The sequence below is a fragment of the Aspergillus lucknowensis genome, assembly GCF_044049455.1.
Source record: "Aspergillus lucknowensis strain CBS 449.75 chromosome Unknown BJX67scaffold_23, whole genome shotgun sequence".
Taxonomy (NCBI): Eukaryota; Fungi; Ascomycota; class Eurotiomycetes; order Eurotiales; family Aspergillaceae; genus Aspergillus; species Aspergillus lucknowensis.
Genome location: NW_027263567.1, coordinates 191,116 through 203,631, shown reverse-complemented (window position 1 = coordinate 203,631; position 12,516 = coordinate 191,116). Strand labels below are relative to the sequence as shown.

Below are 12,516 nucleotides of genomic sequence, written 5' to 3'. Positions count from 1 at the left end.
AAAAATAGGGAGGAGCCGTAGTAAGAGAGCTACTGCAACTCCCAGAGGCTAACAAGTGCGCTGCCCGCCACGCAGACAACCATTCTCCAACACTCTATTTAGAAGACCCTGCCTGACCCGGTTGAGCTATCTGGTGGCCGGTTCCTTGTGCATTACTGGAAGAGCAAAAGCCTGGTTACCGAGTATATTCAGCGAGAACACCCAAATTTGTGGGCGAGGACGACAGCTATACTCTTTCCTAATTACGTTGAAAACTGCATCAACTTTCCAGAAAGATACCTTCCCGTTCAGGTAAGTCTGTTATCACTGCCACGCCAATTGTGCGGTGTTGGATGCACAACATGATAGGGCCATGCGGCAGTATCCGGCGCGCTCCTAACTTAGTAGTAGTTACTCATTTCACCCGTGTGCGATAGATGAATTAGATCCCAACTCAACCTCTCAAATGAACCGTATCCAAATATTTGACTCGGAAACCCTGAGACGTTGACCTTGCTGTTCAGTTGGATCTTTCTTATTCTTCACATACCGGAACGGCCCACAGAGGTACCTTTCTCTACAGCACACGGTGGTCGATGACTCTGGGCAAAACGCCCTCCAACCATCGGTCATGCCCCGAAGGCCCTAGAATGGGGTTCTGAAATGGGGCTCAGGCCTCGTCATACCTTAGAGCACGTTTCCGCTTCGGGAATCTCCGCTCCGCAACTCGTTCCTCCCATGATTATTGAAAAGCATGATAACGACCTAGGAGCTGGGACTGTCTAGGGAGCCGGTATCTGTCAAAGCGCTGGTCGCTGCCTGCCTAGTTTTAAAGCGGGTACCCCCACATAATTGCTCTGCTAAGGCAGGTGGGAGCTCCAGATAGATAGCCGTAAACGCGGGTGGCCTGCCATTACGCGAGCTGAGTGCCGTTTACCGACAGCAGCGACCGTCACTAGTGAAACCATGAGGTTCTTGCATTTCTGAGGCCAGTGTAACTTTGCATTGCGGTAAGGTATCAGGAGGACGATTCAAGCACGCCGGATTATCATCGCCGCCCCTTCACACTCCTCCTCCACTTTTCTGCATGACATAGAACATCAAAAGACCTAACTTGTTGCTCAATCTCCAATACTGACCTGGATTGCTCTAACACGTACCGGTACAGCCGAAAGAATTGGGAGCTCGGGTATGCCAATTTGGTTCTTGTGAACTGCGTGGTTCATCGCGAAGTGGAGTTGGTATAGTGTCTTGTTGGGCCTTCAAACCACAGACTCATCTTTCAAACCCTCTCTCTTGGGCCAGTGGTGGAAAGCCAGCGCACGCGAGTGCAGAGGAACATCATCAGGTCGAGTGCGTTATTCAACGAGCCAAAAGTCATGCGAGCCACGGTCGAGTACCTTCCAAACAGGCTCACCGCTGAAAATCGCAACCATTGAGGTTACTTCTATCGAGAACGGTCGGAACTGCGACAGTCGAGGGTGACGAAAAGTCCACAAGTTGAGCAAAAACACCCGAAGGGTGCAGAGTGGCGGTTCAGATGCATCCCCAAGACGAAAAGAGGCCCAGGCGCAACCGTGCTCGGGATCGACAAATGTGATGATCCTTCTGTCAACGGCGAGCCGAAACCCGGAACGACAGGGTCCAGAACGCAATATGGAATGTCGGCGTGCTGCTCGACTTTTTAGGAATCATCCTTTCCACGAAAACAGCAGTCGCCAATAGGATGGTACCCTCAGGTGGAATAATTGGGATCGATATCACTTTATACCCATTCATTCCAGGACATCAGTTGTCTCGGCCACGAGCGGTTTGAAGGGCGCTGAGGAGGCCCGCCGCAATCACATGCTGAGGCGTTCTCGCAACGCTCTAGACTTGGGCTTAACACTTTAGCCTCGAAGCGATGAAGTCGTCTCATCCATTGTCCTGTCAGGATGGACATTGAGCAAGTCAATTCCAAACTCAAATCCATGGCAGATTTTTCGTTTGATTTCATCTCCTCAGCCTGTCGACTTTTCCACGCCGACAACCTAGTTGCTTCGCCGTCAAGACCAACGGGGAGGATATGATTTCCTTATGATGATGACGATGGGCAACAATTTTCCGCTTACAGGAACTTCATACCTCCCAGGGGGAGGCGAGTTCAAAGTCCGATGCTCAGTCCCTTCGCCATTGTTATTTCATTCCACGATTCCGCCGTGTTTGCCCCCTTGTCGATTTAGCTGCATGGTATCCGCTCAGAGAGGGGAGATGAGACAGGATGGAAGTGACATTTCCTTGTTTTCATCCCGACCCGATAAGGCGATGATAACAAGACTGAGAGGGGAGTGGAGGGGGAGCGAAAACGTGCCTGCAGGCTGAGCACTAATGGGTGCGACCCGCAATCACATGCTGACGACACCAGCTTCAGAAAATAGCATATAATCCATGAAGCATGATGATAGGCGTGACTTCGCCGGATATGGTACCACATCTTAAGTCTTGAAATCATTCCAGTGTATTCGCCAGCTCGTACTTAATCTCCCGGAATCCTTTTTTGAGTTTCGTCGAGCTGTGCTTCACTCCTGAGTTGCCATCCTCCGGATCCGTCCTTCGCCTCCCAACACCAACGAGGTAGCATCTTTCATCCCTTCCGTTGCGCCCGAACTCGACCAGACTTTTTTTTTTCAAAAAAGGTACAGAGTCATCTGCTCCATTTCTCGTTCTCCATCCCTCGTTCTATATACACGGCCATCGAGATACCACTATCAGTGCCCATTGTCATATTCTTGCTCGCTTATCAGTAGCCCAAGCTGAGGAGCATTGTACTGACTTTGAACAGTCACCTATGCCTCATTTTGAGAACGAGACAATGGGTGAAAACACAGTCAATGGTGATCGGGCCCAGTCCCAATTCCTTGAGGTAAGTACTTTTTACCCGCTTCACCTATACTTGGATGTATGCTGTGGGACGTGTACTTATTGTATGTGCTTGCTGAGTAGCACCTGACCTCCTACCCCGTCGTGTCCGACTCGATCACGATGTTCAAAACCAACAAGTACGGTGCTAAATCCTTGGAGTTCGCCGACCAGGGTTATGGCTTCGCCAAACCCTACCTCCCATATCTGTCGAAGCCCTACGGCTACGTTGCACCATACATTGCCCGTGCAGACACTCTTGGTGATAAGGGACTGCAAAGGGTGGAGACAGTCTTCCCGTTCATCAAGGAGGATACTGGTTCACTGAAGAATACGATCTACGAACGCGCTTACTACCCGCTGCGGTTCGCTGGAGAAGTAAAGGGCCACGTCTTTAGCACTTACGGAGACGAGTACAAGAAGTGTGGGGGAGACGGGTACGTCGCCGGGGGCAAGGCTCTTATCACGACCGGCCTTGTCATCTCCCAGGAATCTTTGGCCTTTCTCAGCTCTCTGCTACAGCAGAAGAAGGCTCAGGTAAAAGATTTTGTGAACGAGCAAGCCCAGAACTAAAAGCCTACTCTCGTAGTTGCGTTGCTTTCATAGTCGGACTGGATTTGCATTTTTAGACGTTGACCTCGAACGTTTTCTTTCCTTCATTATCAGGGCTCTGGTGTTCCTATTGTCTTCTCACTGATTATTTCTCCCCTCTTCTTTTGTTGCAGGCGGCAGTTAGTTATTTCTTACGCTTCGCTCCATTCTCTCCTTATACTTTCTTTGTTCTCACCTGGTCGAGCGGGGCCTTCAATGGCGTCTTTTCTCGATGTGCTTAAGTAAAATGCCAGAATAAGTTTTCTTGCCACCTAAAGGTTCTCCTTATATCACCGTGGGCTTGATTTTTTGTAGGGCTGAACCTTGAGGACCCGGGCCATTGCATGTTATTACCCGTTTTGGATAAATTACTTGGACCCACATTGTAGTTTATCGTCGCGTCGAACGCGTTCCTCCCGGCGGCCAAATTCGACAGGCCTTAACAAACTCCAGGGCTTTGTCCCACCTCCGTACTCATCAAAATGCCTCTCGTCCGCAAACGAAGAGCTGTAAGCTGCCTCCCTGACTGTCTCCTCCTCTTCTAACTGATCATTCCGAATGCTTATAGCCACCCGAACCGCTAGCCAACGACGAACCGCGATCCAGCTCAGGAGATGCCGGCTCCTCACCGGAACCGCCGACACACACAAATAACCACCGCCAGCGCCGCATGCGCACGGACGCAGCATCCCCCGAGGAGAGCGAAAATGAAAGTGGTGATGAATCGGATTTCCGCGCTCCGAGCAGCACAGACGTGATGGTGAAGAAGCTGGTACGATTGGCGCTCTCCAGTGAATATTCGCGGCAGCCCATTCGGAGAGTCGATATTAGCAATAAGGTTCTTGGAGAGCAAGGGTCACGACAATTCAAGCTTGTCTTTGAGGAGGCGCAGAAGGTTCTGGTGGAGACGTTTGGGATGCAGTTGACGGAGTTGCCTGGGAAGGAAAAGGTCACTATCCAGCAGCGGCGGGGTGAGTTTCCAATTTAGGTGGAAGAAGGTGATAAAAGGACGAATGTATTGACCGTAGCGTTCTAGCCGCCCAGAAAGTCGAAAGACCGTCTTCGACGAATAAGTCCTGGATTCTTACGAGCACTTTGCCCTCCGCATATCGAAAGCAGGATATTCTACGTCCGACGCGAGGGCCGATGGAGAGTACGTATACGGGGCTGTATACGTTTATTATCGGTGTGATATTGTTGAACGGTGGTACACTCCAAGAGCAGAAACTCGACCGCTACCTTAGCCGCGTGAACGCTGAAACGTACACCCCAATTGACCGCACTGACCGATTCCTCCAGCGTCTCTGCAAAGAAGGCTACCTTGTACGAAATCGCGAAATGGATGGCGGTGATGAAATCATCGAGTATATGGTTGGACCTCGTGGGAAAGTTGAAGTCGGGGCGAGGGGAGTGGCGGGACTCGTTAGGGAGGTCTATTGTCGCCAGGCCATGGTTGAGGATGATGATATTACACCTGCGGAGAGCGAGAAGGCCGAGGAATTCGAGTTTCGGCTGGCGAGGAGCCTTGGACTTCGGAGGTCCAACGGTGAATCGGCGGGTAAGGAGGATCGGGATGATGAAGATGCGCACGAAGAGATCCAGGGTCGACCGCAGCGGCGCGGTACAGAATCAGAGTCTGAATCTGAAGAGGATAGTGATGACTGATGGATGTTTGGGTTGAGCACTTATTAGTATGGCTTGAGTTTCTTGATACCACGGGCTCTCTTACAAATATATGATCATTAATTTCGAGAGTGTAGGACCTATTGCGAAGGATGAGAAACGTATCTGTAGCGCTTTAAAATTTATAGACAAGCATTGTCGTAAATCTTAGAAGAGTCAATCTCCCATCTATAAATACATAGCTGCATAGCTATGAGTAGTGCCGAACATCTTCCCAGAAACCTAGAGGCACCATATATGCTGTCGATGAGATCAATTCATGTATCCTGCAAAGCCTAAAAAACTTGAATGTAGCCCAATTACCGGGTTTATGCAAAGAAATGCAGCGCAAGACGATAAAGCCGAATACCAATTGTCAGTCATACGGATATGTATCTCTATAGCAGCGAAACGACAAACGCCACACTTCTTCAGTCCCTACTCACTATCACTAGCACTCCCCGCATCATCAACATCTGCAGCATTTTCATCCCTCAATCCCTCCGCCAGCACGTACTCTGCCCTTATCAGTGTTGCTTTGATATCCTGGTTGTTGTAGACAAGTTCTGCAGGTTTTTGGCCGTGCTTATTGCGCACTCGCGGATCACAACCAGCATCGCACATCATCTCAACCATTTGCTTTCCGAGCTCGGCGTCCTTTTCATTCGCGTATCGGACTGCGACATGGAGGGGTGTATCACTGTCTAAGCGGGTAAGGGGGTCACATTCGAAGAACTGAATGTCGAAGAGGGCGTCCATTGTGTCGTCTACAAAGCAAAACGCATAGAATGTTAGGGAATTTAGGTCTATACCATGCCGGGGACGAGAGAAGTGGCACGTACAGCTTCCGTACTGGGCGCAAATGTGGAGAGCATGATTTCCCATTGAGTCTGTCACGCCGTTGAAAAACTCGGCTACCTCCTCATTTGATTTTCCTTCCATTGAGTCGAGGACTTGCTCTACCAAGTGGGGTTGGTCGCGGCGACAGGCTTCAACAATAAGCTCGCGAGGGGAGGCGCCCTGTTGCTCAGTTGTTTAGCTGTTGTTTGTCATCGTAGCAGCGGGGTGAAATACCTCATCCGACATTTTGAGTGGCACTCAGCGAGTTGATTCTGAAGGCGTGGCTTAGCAGAGAAGTAGGTAATCTGTCGGAAAGACTGAGTATATCGAAATCGTCCGATGAATGGTATGGGGAGAGCCAGCTAGCCGCCGAGACCGGGGAGGACGATTGCTGAGGAAACTCTTGGTTAGGGATCGGAAAGCGAAGGGCTGGTCAGCAACAGAGCTGTTGAGATACATCTGAGTTGAAAGGTTCCCAGGGAATTGTATGGGAGGGTCACATACGAATTTTAGAAGCGGTTGGGGTTGAGTGCTGGGCAGGGGGATCCAGTAAGCCAGATCCCCTTATTGTTTGGTTGCCCCGCTGGCATGTCGCTCTGATGATCCCCGCCGCGGAGCAGCCTCCCGGATTATTTATTGCGCCGCTCCATCTGATGGCCCCGCGTCCAATCGGCAAGAGCGCTCTCCGATGGACAGAGCTACTGTGGATCTAGATATAATACAGCCTGAGGCACCAAGCAGCGGGAATTGTAAAACGGCCAAGGCGGTGTATGCAAATTTCTCTCCGCCGCCGATAAGCTTGTCATACCGCCCTTGCTGCGGGACGTTGCGAGAGGCATGATTTGGAGACGTTTTTGAAAATCGGCCTCAGAAACTACTTCTCGATCCATTGCAGGCTCCGCTACCTACACAGGTTTTACCAGAAACCTTCCACCTATTTGAAAATGCCTTTGACCTGTTTGTTACCCCACCAAAACATCTCATGACGGCACCTGACGGCAGAATCGTTGGTGTCTTCTAGTCTGTCCCAATTGCAGCAATGCACTCACAATTTCACGCGCCGATGCCACGCCGAAGTACCCGCTCGGAATCAATCGCTTCGAATGCCGTGCTTGCCCGTACCAGTACATCCTGGAGCAAGCCTGGTTCGAGAAGACACCCATGAAACAAAAAGAGGTGGAGGCGGTATTCGGAGGCAAGGCCGAATTCGAAAACGCCGACAGCATGGCCAGTAAGCTACGGAAATACCTGCTCTCCCCTATACTACCGTATTTGGTTGGATGCAATAGAAGCTGACTCGGATATTCTGTAGCACAATGCCCCGCGGAGGGCTGCAATGGCGACCGTGCGTACTTCTTCCAACTGCAGATTCGAAGTGCAGATGAGCCGATGACCACATTCCTGAAAGTGCGTTCCTGCGACGGATGCCTCGTGCATTGTTTGGTGTACTAACCGGGCTTGATAGTGTACGACATGTGGTGCTCGCTGGAGGGAAAACTGAGATACTTTTTCGCATATGTTTATATTTGTGTCGTTTGATTGGTTTGTTATCGGTACAACATCTAGCGAAGGGAAATTGGGCGAACTTGAGGAAACGTATTGTTATGTTCTTGCAACTGCATTGTTGATGAAGTACATTTAGAAGATACCCCCTCATTGAATCATTCGTTGATTATCTGATCTGCTCGTTCAAGGCCGATGTGATTGAGGGATAAAATTCTTGCTACGGGTGGATATGGCCTTTCCCATGGTCGGCTCCTTGTCACTTCAGTCGAGTCAAGCCTTCCAAGGTTGTTGTGGTCAAATTCGGGGAAAAGCAAAGGGAATGAGGGACACCACCGGGGCACAAATCATTGATGATCTTTTTTTCCCCTGCAGGTTGAAAGCAGATAGTTTTTCATCGTTCAAATATCATTTTTCTTGCGCTCTGTTGCGATGTTGATCTTCTTTCTGTTGTGGATCAAGCAACACCACTCGGGCGCTCCAGCATGGCTCTGCTCATAGGCAAACAGGGGGACGGGAAATTGAATCTGCCACGGGGTTGTGCTATCGAGGTCCAACACCGATAAAGCACTGCGTTGATGCCCAGTATTTCGGTCCAATAACCCACAACAAAGATGAGACCAAGTAAAGACGAGGAAGACAATTTTTTTTCCCTTTTAGACGCCCGAATTCAGTGGTCGAGGTGGAGCGATATTGTGTTCTCCGAGCACAAGAACCAAGGAAACGGTGGTTGCTGGGCTGTTCTTCTGGTTGCAAAGCGCCCAACAAAGCGCTGGAGCATGAAGATTTTGCACTTGAAGTGGGGCAAGATTACCCCTCCATGTCCAATAATAAGAGCGACCAGCCAAGGGTTTGAGCCCGCCCGCTTAGTCGTCGTCTCGCTTGCCCCTCCATTTAAGGATTTCCCCTCCCCCTCCCACAAAATTTTCCTTTCCCTTTTCCTTCCTCGTCCGCTTCAGTACGTATATCTTCCCCTCCCTCGCTTCCCGTCCCCTTCCTTCCTTCATCCATCTCTTGCTAACTTCTCTGCTCAGCACCTCTACGCATTCGAGCCGTAGTATCTGAGCATCCTCCCCTTTTTTAATCTCATAAAAACTCACACTTCACATCCGCCACAATGGGGTAAGTCGAGCAACACAAGGTTCTTTCGCAGCCTTATTAACTGGTAACTGTTGCTAATCATCATCTCCCATCAACAGTAAGGAAGAGAAGACTCACATCAACATTGTCGTTATCGGCCACGTCGATTCCGGCAAGTCGACCACTACTGGTAAGCCGTCCTCCCCAACCGACCGTCTCTGATCCAGCTCGAGCTCACACACAATCTTAGGTCACTTGATCTACAAGTGCGGTGGTATTGACCAGCGTACCATTGAGAAGTTCGAGAAGGAAGCCGCCGAACTGGGCAAGGGTTCCTTCAAGTACGCCTGGGTTCTTGACAAGCTCAAGTCCGAGCGTGAACGTGGTATCACTATCGATATTGCCCTCTGGAAGTTCCAGACCCCTAAGTATGAGGTTACCGTCATCGGTATGTTTTGCCCCCGTCCGGTATTGCTATGTCGTCACTGACACACCTCCATAGATGCCCCTGGTCACCGTGACTTCATCAAGAACATGATCACTGGTACCTCCCAGGCCGACTGCGCTATCCTCATCATTGCCTCCGGTACTGGTGAATTCGAGGCTGGTATCTCCAAGGATGGCCAGACCCGTGAGCACGCTCTGCTCGCTTTCACCCTCGGTGTCCGTCAGCTCATTGTTGCCCTCAACAAGATGGACACCTGCCAGTGGTCCGAGGCTCGTTACAACGAAATTGTCAAGGAAACCTCCGGCTTCATCAAGAAGGTCGGCTACAACCCCAAGGCTGTTGCCTTCGTCCCCATCTCCGGTTTCAACGGTGACAACATGCTTGAGCCCTCCCCTGCCTGCCCCTGGTACAAGGGTTGGGAGAAGGAGACCAAGGGTGGCAAGGTCACTGGTAAGACCCTCCTTGAGGCCATCGACGCCATTGAGCCCCCCGTTCGTCCCTCCAACAAGCCCCTCCGTCTTCCTCTCCAGGATGTCTACAAGATCTCCGGTATCGGAACGGTCCCCGTCGGCCGTGTCGAGACTGGTATCATCTCTCCCGGTATGGTCGTTACCTTCGCCCCCGCCAACGTCACCACCGAAGTCAAGTCCGTTGAGATGCACCACCAGCAGCTCAAGGAGGGTGTCCCCGGTGACAACGTTGGTTTCAACGTGAAGAACGTCTCCGTCAAGGAAATCCGCCGTGGAAACGTTGCCGGTGACTCCAAGAACGACCCCCCTGCCGGTGCTGCCTCTTTCACCGCCCAGGTCATCGTCCTCAACCACCCTGGTCAGGTCGGCGCTGGTTACGCTCCCGTCCTCGACTGCCACACCGCCCACATTGCCTGCAAGTTCGCTGAGCTTCAGGAGAAGATTGACCGCCGTACCGGAAAGTCTGTCGAGTCCAGCCCTAAGTTCATCAAGTCTGGTGACGCTGCCATCGTCAAGATGATCCCCTCCAAGCCCATGTGTGTCGAGTCCTTCACTGAGTACCCTCCTCTCGGTCGTTTCGCCGTCCGTGACATGCGTCAGGTAAGCCAATCCTCCTTTATTCCTTCGTGGGCCCTGCTGATATCCCCTCAAGACCGTCGCTGTAGGCGTTGTGAAATCCGTCGAGAAGGCCACAGGAGGAACAGGAAAGGTTACCAAGGCTGCCCAGAAAGCAGGGAAGAAATGAGGAACGAAACTGGATGAATAGATATCCATCCACGGTAGAATCGTGGCTTTGATGATCGAAAAGCTTTTATGAATCCAATGAAACTAGAGTTCCAATTCGGGTTTCAGTACTTCCTGCGCCACTCTGCGTAGTTGAGCCGTATAAGATCTCATTAGAAGAGCAATATTCGTGTTATAACAGGTATGATCTTGAACTGAGTTTCATTACTTTCAATTTTACCCAGTCCTGGGCAAGTAAAACTATTTAATATATGTCGCCGGCTCTACAACCATTTCCGTTTATTTAAAGGCATCCATGGCTTGAAAAGTAGGGGAAATCGCCACACCACTAAAAAGGGTCAACCCTTCCTAGTGAAGGGGTATTCTGGTTGACAAAGGTTTTTGCAAAGAGATATCTCGGTCTTTCTCCAACATCCACTGCGTACTTGAGATAGTAGAGCGGGTTCGTGCGGGGAAGGTAGAAAAGAGTGACTCTAGAGTACGGCAAGCTGTAAATGTTTGTCATGCAGATTGCAGTACAGACTGTTACTGTCAATACGGTTCCAAGTGACAGTCAGTTGATTGTGGACATCGCCGACTGGCAAGGTCAATTTCCTTTGCAAAAACCTGTCTACCCCGGTCTGCTGATAAAAACTGTCTTTCGTCTTTGGTCCAAGCATAGCGCTATGCTGGGAGAAGTCTATCACGGCTGGCCTTGTAGAGAGCTTGTCTTATGCAGACAACCTGAGCAATGTAGGGTGCCACGATTTTTATCTGGCTGCCCTCGTAACCGTGCCGCCTGTAAGAAGGAGACGATGAAGGGAAGGTACTACATCCAAGTAGCTTTGGATGCCAAAGCGTGCCAGGATGCTTGTCAGCTGGGTTTCATGAATGGAAGGCATTCTGAGTTCAAGGAAACAATGTCAAGGTCTGTAGCACCTCAGGCTGCCGTACAGGCGGAGCTCCTCCAGGAAGATCAATTATGAACTTCCTGTGGTGGTGGTTGAATCTGGACGTCGTTCCTGGCTCGATCTCGCAGGTCGAACCATCAACGCTCACGATGCTATTACTAAGGTCAAGACTGGTAGGAGGCTGGTTGATTCCGAGAACTGCTTTGACTGCCTTGGTGTAGTTGGCATTTGTTCCGATGCTCCTTGTTGACGGGTGAGCCGGGGATTTTGGGTCTCTCGACATCTTCGATACCTAACGATCCCGCCTTTCAACGAGAGTAGTGATCCAGGTAAGGGCATTCTCGGGGTAGATATCAGTTTCAAGGGCTGAAATGGCCCTCTGCCGAGCTCGTACGACTCGTTGACCCAGCATTGCAATCTCACGGCTGTGTTCATCGGGAGATATCTGGTGTCTCTTGGCTTTCCGATTTTATGGTTTTGTGGGGGGTTTTCGTCGCGCTTCCACTAGTCGGTACCCGCGCATCTGTTCAGCCTTACGTGCGAGCTGGTCTTATTTGCTTCGCGGGTTTTGATTTTTTTCACGATCGAAAATGCGAGAATTCGCTGAATAAACGCGGGCTTTCTCCCTGTTTACCGGATTCTTCTGTCTCTTGGCATTGATTGCCTTGACTCGGTCAGGGTTAGATTTGCGCCAGCTCTCGTCTGCTCAGCCTTCTTTGACAGGGATCACGCTTTTCAGTCTGAGTGAGGTTCTTGCGCAAATTATAATAGTATTGGCGGTTGTAAGCAAGTCGGGCTTCTCTTGCAGCTGGTCTCTCTTCTTTTGAGGGTTTTTCCAGTTTTAATAGCCGAACTGCCGCGATTTCACGCTGATCGACTTCGTTGGCGCGCAGCTCGCGGTCTGACGAATCTGGCGGACTGGGACTATCGGGGTTTTCGGTAGCAGAGAGAAATGTAGTTGGTTTCTTCGACATCTGTTCCAGGACATCCTTTATCGACAATTGGTCCTTTGGTTTGGTTGCCACGTATCTCCTCTTTGAGGCAGAAGTGGGTGCAAGCTCCGTACCACGAAACAACATCTCCAGGGCTGCCGTAAACCGAGTAATCTCTTCGTTGACTCTCCACACTGCTTGAATAAGCTCCGAAAACGGAGGAGAAGACAGCTTCTGCAACCATGGTAACCTTTCGAAGTTGCAAGATCTCCTCATCGGCAACTCCTGCAGAGGAGAGACGAAACGCTGTTGCGAACTGTTGATTTCGGGAAGGGGGTTCGTGTACTAACGAGGCTGTAATGGCACGAGACAGATTGCCTGGTTTTCCGTCGGTGGCCTTCCCTTCTTGCGGTCAAGCCCCCTACGCGTGCCGCAGCCGAATCAATGTAAAGCCAATGCAGGTTGGATAACGGGCCCAG

At 50.7% G+C, this 12,516-nt stretch overlaps 5 protein-coding genes across 5 annotated transcripts; 3 read left to right on the top strand and 2 right to left on the bottom strand.

Annotated features, from left to right (window-relative positions):
- Positions 1-2,830: 2,830 nt before the first annotated feature.
- BJX67DRAFT_372413 (MAGE family-domain-containing protein) lies at positions 2,831-5,133 on the top strand (the record flags this gene model as incomplete). The annotated part of the gene is made up of 4 exons (XM_071031242.1): positions 2,831-2,881; positions 2,962-3,414; positions 4,037-4,439; positions 4,505-5,133. 4 exons carry the CDS (start codon positions 2,831-2,833, stop codon positions 5,131-5,133), a joined length of 1,536 nt encoding a protein of 511 aa, XP_070885700.1.
- A 76-nt stretch (positions 5,134-5,209) lies between these two features.
- BJX67DRAFT_354741 (ankyrin repeat-containing protein ANK1) lies at positions 5,210-6,617 on the bottom strand. Its single transcript, XM_071029240.1, has 4 exons — positions 6,475-6,617; positions 6,205-6,372; positions 5,973-6,150; positions 5,210-5,897 (listed from the first exon to the last, which is right to left on the bottom strand). Exons 2-4 carry the CDS (start codon positions 6,214-6,216, stop codon positions 5,569-5,571), a joined length of 519 nt encoding a protein of 172 aa, XP_070885699.1. The 5' UTR covers positions 6,217-6,372; positions 6,475-6,617; the 3' UTR covers positions 5,210-5,568.
- Positions 6,618-7,131: 514 nt separating this feature from the next.
- BJX67DRAFT_381649 (DNA-directed RNA polymerase III core subunit RPC11) lies at positions 7,132-7,471 on the top strand (the record flags this gene model as incomplete). Its single annotated transcript, XM_071033058.1, has 3 exons — positions 7,132-7,201; positions 7,283-7,377; positions 7,436-7,471. The coding sequence occupies 3 exons, from the start codon at positions 7,132-7,134 to the stop codon at positions 7,469-7,471; spliced, it is 201 nt and encodes a 66-aa protein (XP_070885698.1).
- A 1,119-nt stretch (positions 7,472-8,590) lies between these two features.
- Positions 8,591-10,216, top strand: BJX67DRAFT_381648 (translation elongation factor EF-1 alpha; the record flags this gene model as incomplete). Its single annotated transcript, XM_071033057.1, has 5 exons — positions 8,591-8,595; positions 8,673-8,743; positions 8,804-9,001; positions 9,056-10,071; positions 10,124-10,216. The coding sequence occupies 5 exons, from the start codon at positions 8,591-8,593 to the stop codon at positions 10,214-10,216; spliced, it is 1,383 nt and encodes a 460-aa protein (XP_070885697.1).
- Positions 10,217-11,662: 1,446 nt separating this feature from the next.
- Positions 11,663-12,477, bottom strand: BJX67DRAFT_124873 (uncharacterized protein). Its single transcript, XM_071024464.1, has one exon. It carries the CDS (start codon positions 12,311-12,313, stop codon positions 11,786-11,788), a length of 528 nt encoding a protein of 175 aa, XP_070885696.1. The 5' UTR covers positions 12,314-12,477; the 3' UTR covers positions 11,663-11,785.
- Positions 12,478-12,516: the final 39 nt, after the last annotated feature.